The sequence below is a fragment of the Orycteropus afer genome, unplaced genomic scaffold (genome assembly GCF_000298275.1).
Source record: "Orycteropus afer afer isolate SDZICR_OR568_19922 unplaced genomic scaffold, OryAfe1.0 scaffold00406, whole genome shotgun sequence".
Classification (NCBI taxonomy): domain Eukaryota; kingdom Metazoa; phylum Chordata; class Mammalia; order Tubulidentata; family Orycteropodidae; genus Orycteropus; species Orycteropus afer.
This window is the reverse complement of record NW_006921993.1, coordinates 402,710-413,578: the sequence shown is the minus strand read 5'-3', so window position 1 is coordinate 413,578 and position 10,869 is coordinate 402,710. Positions and strand designations below refer to the sequence as shown.

At 41.2% G+C, this 10,869-nt stretch overlaps 1 protein-coding gene across 1 annotated transcript; it reads right to left on the bottom strand.

Moving 5' to 3' along the window:
* Positions 1 to 2,435: 2,435 nt before the first annotated feature.
* Positions 2,436 to 4,526, bottom strand: SLITRK1 (SLIT and NTRK like family member 1). Its single transcript, XM_007953738.2, has one exon. The coding sequence runs from the start codon at positions 4,524 to 4,526 to the stop codon at positions 2,436 to 2,438; it is 2,091 nt and encodes a 696-aa protein (XP_007951929.1).
* Positions 4,527 to 10,869: the final 6,343 nt, after the last annotated feature.

Genomic DNA, 10,869 nt, shown 5'->3' with positions numbered 1-10,869 from the left:
CTTCAGAGGAGTGGCTGGTGGGTTTGAACCACCAGCCTTCTGGTTAGCAGTCAAGTGCCTTAGCCACTATGCTACCAGAGCTCCATATAGAGAGAGAGAGAGCTCTGGTGGCACATTGATGGCTCAAACTTACCAGCTGTCAAAACCCAAACCTACTGCAATTGAGTAAATTTTGACTCATAGTGATCCCTATTGGGTTTCCAAGGCCTTAAGTCTACAGAAGGAGACTGTCCCATCTTCCTTCCTTGGAGTGGCTGGAGGATTTGAACTGTCACCCTTCTGGTTAGCAGCCAAATGTCTTAAACTTTGTACTACCAGAGCTTGCTCTAGATAGATAGATAGATAGATAGATAGATAGATAGATAGATCATAGATAGATAGATAGATAGATGGAAAGATAATCTACAGTCTTCTAATGTATGTGGTGGAATGCAGACCCTCTCAATATGTATAGTTTTGTTTGTGTGTTGTAGCCTAAAGGCTGATAAGATAGACTTGCCTAGAGATCCCAGAGGAATATGATTGAGGCCAGAGCTACAGTATCTCATAAATTCAAACAATTCAATGCTTTTCTTGTTAATCACTGGGCCACAACCAGAAATCTGGATCATGGAGGAGAAACACTTCTTTAGGATAATGATTGATTTCCATAAAGATGGTACTTTAACAAATTTCAATATGCTGTTGCTGGGGCGGGCAGGGTGGGTGGGCACTAATTAGTTTTACCGTTTTCAGCAGATGTTGAATTCAAAATACCAGCAGCATTTCAAATGTCTGTCATTAGGGCTGTCTTTCATTGAAGAGTGCTGACCAATGAAATCTCCACTCTGTTTAATGAGACCAATCTAGGCAGAGTCAATTAAATCAAATCTCTACCAACATCCTTAATATATCTGCAGTGTGTGCAGCACCAGCAGAAGCAGCAAAGATGGATTTCCAGTATTAATAGAGGATTTCACTACTGCAATAGAAGAAGGGAGGGGGGAAGGAGTGGGGGCTGGGATGAGTTTGAGAAATACCTTACTTGACCAAAAGGGGAAAGCTTGCAAAATTCTATCAAGGCAGGAGGAAGAAGGGAACTAAGTAAAGGGTAAAAGAAGCTAAGGCCACTAGGTGAAGAGCCTGAATGTAGCTCAAGGAGGATTCACCCCCAACCGTTCCCCTCCCCCATCCCTTCCACCGCAAAGCAGAGTTACTAGTTGCAAATATGAAGCTGGAAAAATGTAAGGACCCAGAGTTGAAAACATTTTCACTTTAATACTGAAAAAATATGCCATTATAAAATCCTCGAATAGAATTAGTAAGTTTCACGTGCTTCCTCGGTTCTTTTTTCTTCCTCTATAAGTAAGATTTACACCAGCACAGAATTGCTACCATAAGATCGCAGCCTAAGCACTAGAGTGACATTAATTGGTCATGCTTAACTGCCTCAAAATCTTTTCTTATATATATAATTACACTGATACTATAATAGAAATCAAGGTTTTTTTTTTTTTCTTTACATTCAGATGGAAGGCATTATTGGATATGTATAGAAAAATATTCCCCTTAAAAATAAAATAAAACATCAGCATCAAAATAAAAGAGCCCAAAACAACCCCTTAAAAACTTCGCTCAACAAAATACATTTTTAACTCAGAAAATGGACTAATGACTAGCCATGCAAATGTCTTAAATAAAACCTTTACATTTTTTTTTCACAGTAAACGTACGTTCTGAACTGCCTACCTATCACAAATAATGGCGAAATGGCACTTTCTGATTATACTGTATCTTGTTTATAGAAAGTTTGATACGATGGGACTTATCAGGTAAGAGGATGGGTGCAGTGAATGAGACGCTGTTGCCAGTCTCTAAGAAGGGCAGCGTCTCCGGAGCGCGTGGATTCCATGCGAGCCATGCAGCACTTTTGTTTTTTGTCTTTTTTGTTTGTTGGTTTTGTCAGAAGTCAAAGTTATTTATTTACAATACATTCATGCCTTCGTGCAACTGCCCATCCCTGCATAGTCAACAGGGAGCCATCACGCCCCCCTCTTCGCGGGGTTAATCCACAGGGGAAGAATAGCTATCTATCGCTCTATATAGACGTGGATATAAGTATATATGGGTAGAATCGCAGCAGCCCTCCCATCTGGCCCCTCTGGTGACCGCGACGGCAGAGTCAGTTCTGTGATCTGGGCCCCTGCTGGGCTTTCTCTCAAAAGGGGCTCCCAAGATAGAGCCGGTTGCGCTCTCCCAGCTTGTCAGTCTGCGCTTTGTTTCCAGACCCGAGCTCAGCCGCCAGACCCTCTCAGTTGGGCGAGTTCAGTTATTTACTTTTGTCCATCAAGCCTAGAGGCACATTGGACATGGGTCAGGGCTTTAACATCTAGGACACTGGCTGCGTGGAATAAGGTCTTGCCTTCCAGCTCCCTTCCCCTCCCATGTTTGGGGGCTTAGTCTGAAAGCGAGTGAGAGCCACAGTCATACACCCTGTGGGTCCCGTCTGCGTTATAAGGGCCATTGTGCCAGTAGGAAGAATCACAGACTGTCTGTAGGGAATTAATTTCAGACGCCGAGGAGTTGGCGTCTCTCCTCTTGGACCGCTTTCGGTTTCTCAGGATAAACACGAGCATGCCCACCACCGTGAAGGCGGAGGTGACAAACACCAGCAGCAGTCCCGGGACCAGAACGGAGATGGACACCCTGCTGGTGTCTAGGTAGGAGTTGGAGTGCGTCCCGGTCTCCGCCAACCCGGTGCTGTTTTTACTGTGCGAAGTTAACGTGGGCGAGATCCTTGCGTACAGTTGTGGGCAGATCTCGTCATTGGAGAGGAGCATGAAATCCTTCCTAAAGAAGTTCACCGGAGTCTCACACTTGAGGTCGCTCATCAGCACTTCGGAACCCAGGCGTTCTGCCCATTGCTTGAAAGGCACAATAGTGCAGGAGCACTCCCAGGGGTTGCCGTGCAGGTCTATCTGGATAATGGAGGTTAACTGGTCCAGCACCCCTGCCACAGGGAGGTACATGAAGTAATTGTTATGCAGGCTGAGCTTAGAGAGAGAGACCCCAGAGAACACGTCCACGGGTAGGGACCTCAGCAAGTTGTTGTTGAGAATGAGGATCCGCAGTTTGGGCATAGCATTGAAGGTGCCAGGGAGGATGAGTTGGATCGCGTTATACTCCACGTTCAGATACTCGAGGTTCTGCAACCCCGCGAATTTCTCCCGGGACAGCGTGTCCAGGTAGTTACTATCCATGTACAACCACCTGAGGTCTAAAAGGTTCTTAAAAGTGTTGTTCTCCACGGTGGCGATATTATTGTTGCCCAGATCCAACAAGATGAGATTCTTGTAATCCACAAAGTGTGATTTTCGGATGCTATGGATCTTGTTATCTCGCAGGAAAAGCTCCTGCACATTTGAGAGCCTGGGCTTCAAATCAGCCAAGCTGCTCACGTTCCGGTTGTTGCAGTTCATCTTTAAACCCGACCCTGGGATGTGGTCGCAGCTGCAGCCCCCAGGGCAGGGCAAGCCACTGGCTGGGGATTTGTTTCTGGCGTTGCCGGTCGCCATCGCAGCCGTGGGTCTGATTTTAATCTGCCAATTACCTGGGATCTTTGTACCTCCGTTCGGAGCAGACCCTGGGGTGGCATGATCTTCTTGCCCATTAGTCTTGAAAGGAGTTGGCAGGGGGCCAGGAGCGAAGGTCTCTTCTTGAGCAGGGGGTGCCGGGAGACTAGAATCCACTCGGTTTTTCAAAGGACATAAGTCCTGTTCAGTGGTTTCATTGAGGTCTTTACCCTGCAGTCTAGTGGGGGCTTCGCAGACCACTCGGCCGATCAGGGCATTTTTGGGAATGTTTTCGAGCCATTCTTTCAGGGAAAGCAGATCACAGGTGCAGTCCCAGGGGTTATCCTCTAGCAGGATCTCGGCAATGCCAGGGATTTGCTCCAAGACCTCCTCATAGGGTAGGGTTTTCAGCCTGTTTCCCCGGAGGTCCAGGTGAGTGATGGGCACATACTGGAACACGTTGGCAGGTAGGGTGCTGATTAGATTGTCATTTAAAATGAGCACTTCCAGCTTGTTCAAGTCCTGGAAAGCCCCCGGGTCTATATCCCGTAATAAATTAAAATCAGCCTGGAGGTATTCCAGATCGTCTAGCCCCAGAAAAGTCTGCTTTCGAAAGGACTTGATCTTGTTGTTGTTGATATGCAGCCTTTTCACCAGCTGCAACCCCAGAAAAGCCCCTGGAACGATTTCATGCAAGCCATTGTTTTCCATGTGCAAACTAACCGCATTATAAAAGTTGGCGAACTCATTAGGGAAAAGTCGAGTGAGGGAATTGCCATGCAGAAATAAATGATAAAACTGGGAAGTCGGGGCGGTGAAACGCTGCAGACTTGTGAAGCCCTTTTTTTCACAGTCTACGTGTAGGTCCCCTTCTATCTCATTGCAGGAACAGACCTTCTCTTTGCAAACGTCCCCTGTAACGTTTCCAGCGGCAAAACAAAGAGATGTCTCCAGCAACAGAATCCAAAGCAGCATTTTTAAAGCGAGCAATTCATCCCCGATCTCATGACAAAGTAACAGCGACCATCCTGCTCGCCACAGACACAATTCAAGTTCATTTAGTGCTCCAATGTCCGAACCCAGCAAGGAAAACAAGAGGGTTTTTGGGGGGGTGGGGGTGGATTCCTTCCTCCCTAACCCCCCCGCACTGCAACAGCTCAGACGGCAGTCAATGATTATATCCACAAACTATCCAGGCACGTAGTGCAAGGCAAGCGGGAAAAAAAAAAAAAAAAAAAATGGTAGGGAAAAAGAAAAAGAAAGAAAAACCGACTTCTACTCAACCCTTTCGAAACTACCAAAAAGAAGTTAAATGTATACATATAAATTAAAAATGCACCCTTACAAATTCTCGTCTAGTGATCCTCACTAACCAGAAAGGGAACAATGCTAGTAATCAGAAGCAAGTGCATGTTAGAGCAATAAGCAGAGGGTTTGCAGTGTAGTACAGGCGCACTGCCTGTGCATGGCTGTGCGTCGGACTGACCTTGCCTCTCTGATACAAAGCAGGATTTCGGCGGCTTCTGTAGTCGAGGCTGCTGGTGGAGTTCCTGCTGTGGCTGCCGGATGCCCAGAAGTTCCCCGCCCCCCAAGTGCCGTCCAGGTCCTCACCCCCCCCCGGTGCTGTCCAGTCCCCCGGTGCTGAAATCACGCCCTGACCAAAAGACTCAAGCAGCCGAGCCAATGGCGCTGGAAAATTTCCGCAATCGCTGCGTTTTGTGGTTGTCCATCCTTTTCCTTTCCTCGCCTTCGGTCCTCTTCAGTCTTTTTTTTTTTTTTTTTCTCCCCGGGCTCTGGCTCTCCCTTAGTAGCTCTTCTTTTCTTGTTCTCCTTCTCTTTCTTCTGCTCTTTCAGAATTCCGTGAAGGGGGGCGGAGGGCGGGGGGGGCGAGTTGACGGAGGGAGAGAGCGCGAGAGTTGGGGGGCGGGGGAGAGAAGAGAGTTGCTAAGAAGCTCTGCTCGTTCCAGCCTGGTGCACTCTGAAAGATCTGACACCCTCTGCTGATCTGCAGTAGCAAAAATCCATCTGGTGAGGGAATGCTGAAGAAGAAGAAGAAGAAGAAAAATAAAAATCAATCCACGTACAGGGCAAGCGTTAAAAAATGTGGGCATTAAAGGCTGTCGATCTACATATACGTTTATTTTAAATGGATTATTTAATTCTTTTTGCGTGTTGGAAACTTTACCCTTTCCTTCCCCTAAAGACTTCACAACCCCCACTAGATCCCGCGTTCGGAAAGGAGTGCTTTTAAAACATTTATTTCCCAATGGCTTGAATAAAATTAGTGTCAGGGTGTCAAGCGAACAGCAATTTGAGGTAATTACACTGCACGCCATTTTCATCAGTGCTTTCAATGCATTTCTTCCTTCTCTGCAATACAGTGTTTTATGTTATCTGATGTCTTTGAAACCTTTTTTTTTTTTTTTTTTGCATGGTTGGAAGTGGCTGTTTGGAACATATTTCATATCCTACATTTCATATAATATAATTAAGTAGAATTATTTTTGCAATTTGCGCACATGCTTTAAAAAACATTAATTTAGTGATTTTGGTCAATGAGAGTCAGGTTTTTCTGATGATATTGAGTATTATTTAAGTCTGAAGGGTGAAAACACAATGCATGCTTACGTCTTTGATTTCAGACTTGAACGCTTTCACTGAGAACCGGAAAAAGAGGGAGGGGGCAGGGAAAAGAGATCCCAGGATCATTCTTGAGCCCTTTAAAAAAAATCACATGCAGGCGCTGGCGCACGCACTCAAACACACACACACACACACACACACAAAGTTTCCTCATCAGTTTGGAGGAATTTAAAATGCGTACAAGAACCAGTTGCATTTGCAAAGGGAGAGATAGAAATCTCCGGTCTCCAAGGCTCGGCGCAGACAGTATCAGCAGGCAGCGGGCGTCTGCTCTTGGGACTTAGGTTTGCTGGGTCACCGATGCTGAGAGAGCTCAAAGCTCAGGCTTTTCCCAGCCAGCGGAATGGCAGGTTTCCTTCAACTTACAGCGAGCTTTTAAAAACCAAGTTCTACGAGCTTCTGGCAAGGGAGGGAACGTGAGAGTGCTGCTTCTCAGAGGACGATTCTGCTGACATTCCTTATCAGACTCGACACCTTTAACATCAATACCGTCTAAAATTTTTGCTGATTATTTTAGAGTTTGTACTTTACAGGGGCTTTTTTTTTTTTTTTTTTTTTAATTTTAACTGTTGTTAGTCTATTCTCCTATAAAAGAAAACGTGGTATGGTAACATCCTTTTCCTTTTTAGTTAGATCTAACACAGATTGTGACAACTACTACAAGGCTGTCAGTGATTTGTGTGAAACATCAAATATTCAAGAATTGTGCATTTTGAGAGGGCTGTGGAGTGAAGAATTTTGGAGAAGGACTGGTTTTAGGGAAATGTGGGGAAAACGGGAATCTAAAGACCTCTTTCTTTTATTCTTTTTTGCTAGGCCTAGGTAACAAATTTAACCCAACAACCTCATATCTAAATAGAATGTTTACATATCATTAAATACTGTACTGTAGTCTTCTGGTAAAATTAAATGTAAGGGATGAAAAACTCAGATGTTTGTGAGAGGGAGAGGGAGAGAGAGAAAAAGAGAGAGAGAGAGAGAGATTTCTTTTAGACATCCTATTGCACTTCTAGGAGCTCTAGTAGCTAGCACAGTGCCTAAGGCACTTGACTATTGACCAGAAGGCTGGTGGTTCAAACCCACCAGCCACTCCTTGGAAGGAAGGTTGAACAATCTACTTCTGTAGTGATACCTCCTGAGAAACCCAAGAAGGGGTCGCTGTTAGTTGGCCAGACAACGACAACAACAACATTACACTTCTAGAACAATTCTCTTCTTATTCAATTTAACCCATTACCACATGTAGAGAGAGGGAAAGGAGCTTAACCTGAAACATTTCACTAACAAAATGTTTTGCCATTTAGTGCTGCAGATGTGGAGGAGGAGTTAAAATAATGCAAATGATATTTCAGATTTTTTTTTTTTTTTTTTTAATTAGACCCAGGTCTGAAATATCTAAACAAGATCTTGGCCCCAGGAGTCACCCCAAAAAAGGAAGGTGGCCACTTTGATGTCTGTAACTGAGAAGGAGAGGGAGATGCAATTCTTAAGATGAGACAGAGAAAAGCTGGTTGTTTAGATAGAAAAATGTTGATGGTAATAATCTAAAATCACACTATCAAACTTAATTGTTTACTTGTTTATTCAATTTGCTCAATAATCACTCATTTGAAGAGGCCCAAGAAACATATTTAAGTTCATTATAAGTGAACAGAGTTGAGGTAAGATAAATTTGATATTCAAATTCTGTTGCCCTCACACATATTAAACTCTTTCTCTCTCACTTTCCCCAGACTGTTTCCTCTGGAAGTACTAATCACATTAGGAGAATTAAGTCATGACTTTTCATTGAAATATGTTACTTTTTTCTTTTCTTTAAATACTCTCCTCTGAAAATCGGTTATTACCAATGGACTCTAAGAAAGTAGTGTGCATAGATAAGTGACTAAAGCCTGAAAAGAATATATTAAAGCTTTTAAGATATACACTACTAAATCACTAGAAAAAACACACACATATAGTCCTATTGAACATTTTCCTCTATAATTCAGCAATCAAAATTCCTCTTAAAATACTTATTTACATGATAAATTCATTTCAGGGAAAGAAAAAGTCTAACTTTTTCAATAGCACACTCAGAGCTCAAATGACTAAAGATTTAAGCATAACAGTAAGTTTCCTGATTGGAAATAAAACTATATGGGCAGATGTATGTATTCTAAACATTTCTCATGCCTTAGGGGAGTATTTCTCAGGCATGAACTCTTCTTAAAAGAGTTCTGCTATATCTATTTGAGTTCAAGTGAACCTCTTCAGTTGCTCTGCTTCTCAAAACCGATGATCTCAGGAGCCAGAGATAAAGGACACTCCAGATGATGATGAGAATTGATAATATTTGCTCAGCGCTGTAGTTTCATTTCCAGGCTGTGGCCAGAATGATTTAAATTGCATCATTAAATGTTCGTATTTTCTTATTCTTCTTCAAATAGGTTCATCTCTCAAGTGACAAAAGTTAGATCTACACATCACAAAATCATTCAGATTAAAGAGGGAGCTATCAGCTAATTCCACATTACCCCCACCAATTGCATCAAATTTTGAGATGTTTCTACATGTGCACTATATCTTTAAAATGAAAAAGTGGAATTTAGAACAAATCATTGGAACCTATTAATTTAATGTTGTTTATACTTCAGTTCATTTAATCTTTATGGCAATCCAAGAAGGTATTCAGTTGTAATTTTTAATTATAAAAGTAATATATTTTATTTAAGAAATACAGAATTAAATATGAGAAGACTGTCTCTAGTCTTTGCTCACTCGTACTACTTATTTTTCCAGAGTTAATTACTGAAAATAAATTTCTCTACAGTAATGAATATGATATTATTTTCCCATTTTATAGATGTGGAAATTGACAGTGAGCCACTGGAGAAACTTTGCAGTATTTTTGCTTTTGTTACTAGGTCTCATCAGGTTGATTTTTGATTGACTCATGATGACCTCAAGTGACAGAATAGTGTCTCATTGGGTTTTCTAGGCTGTAATCTTCATGTGAGAAGATCGCCTGGACTTCTTCCTTTAGAGCTATCAGGGGGGTTTGAACCACCAACTTTTCAATTAGTAGCCCTTATCAGTTGTGCCACCACAGCTCGTTTTACCAATATTCCATAATATCAATAGTCTTTTCCCATGGTAGCAAATCTACAGACTCATGAGCCAAGATAATACTCCCATTCCAAAGTTCCTCCTTGTTCTTAATATGCAATGCTGTTACTTTACTTTCATGTCTGTGAGTCAGCTTCCATGCTAGTAAATAAAAGTCATTGAATTTGTAATTTTTGGTCCCCTGAATCTAAAACTACTTTTAAAAAATCTCAGAAAAGGCTCAGTGTCTCTTGCTTCTATTAGACTTTTCATATTGGTACTTGGGATATTTGTGACTGTATTTACATATTCACTAGGATTGTAAGCCAAGCATGAATGAAATAACCACTGAAAGATACTATTCACTAGCTCTGAGTTTAACTTAATTACTATCCCCCTCTATATTTCACATTAAAAAGGGGTCATTGGAATTCCTCTGTCTTATTATAAAATTGTAAGCTAAGAGATAGAGATATAAATCAATTAGTCCTCTATTCTAATATATTTAGAATGTAAGGGTTTTCTTACATTGTATTTTTTCTGTAGATTATAAATAATGTGCTAGCAATGGAATCCCAAGATAATTATCACATTATATGACAACTGAATGCAAATGGAATAAAAATATTTATTGTACATTAAATTGCTTTCCATAGCTTAGCTACTTTTACTTTTCATTACAGAAGTACAGTGTATCTTGAAATATCATTGTCTTATGCTCAGATAACTTGAAATTCATGTTGGTTCAGGCCATAGGCTTTGCTGTTTTTGAGTAGAACTAAGTTTCTTTCTCATAATGTGCAATTTATCTAATAAAACTCACATAAATAATTATTTTGAACCTACTGGTGAGGACATTGATCATAACTATGAATTTATATGTAAATAAATTTTGAGTTATCTGACATAACTCAAATCAGGTAACCAATGTTTTGATTTGGAAGGGTGCTACTCTGAGTTATATACTGTAATCTAATAAAAATACACAAGAAGGACATATGTTTGTATGAAAATTCTTTATGATAACTGATGCTAAAATCTTGAAAAACTTATACTCTTATTAATGATCACATTATTTTCCAGATTATCATTTACAGGGAAAAGTTTTCTGATTTTTTTTTTTTTTTGGTTTTCTACAAAATATTTATTATCTTTTCTAAGAAAAAGAAAAATCAGACTCCTTGTACAGGTTTTAGAAACTACTGAAACCAATAAAAAAGGAAATTAAAATCCACAGAAATCAGAGATATCTACTGTGAAATCCCAAACACATATATTATATGTCTTATGTATACATATATGTATATATACATTGTATGTCTTTGCACTTAACATTTATTTATGACAAATTTTAATGTTATTTAATATCTTCTACTATGTTATATAGGAGCTCTAGTAGCATAGTACTTAAGGCATTTAAATGCTAACCAGAAGGCTGGCCATTCAAACCCACCAGCCACTCTGTGGAAGGAAGATTGGGCAATCTACTTCCATAGCGATGTTGTTGTTGTTGTTATGTGCCGTCCAGTCGGCCCCGACTCATAGCGACCCCTCCTTGGGTTTCCGAGGCAGTATCCCTACGGAAGTA

Bases quoted from the DNA above. Each gene is read 5' to 3' on its own strand.
- SLITRK1 (XM_007953738.2), bottom strand. From the start codon at position 4,526: ATGCTGCTTTGGATTCTGTTGCTGGAGACATCTCTTTGTTTTGCCGCT.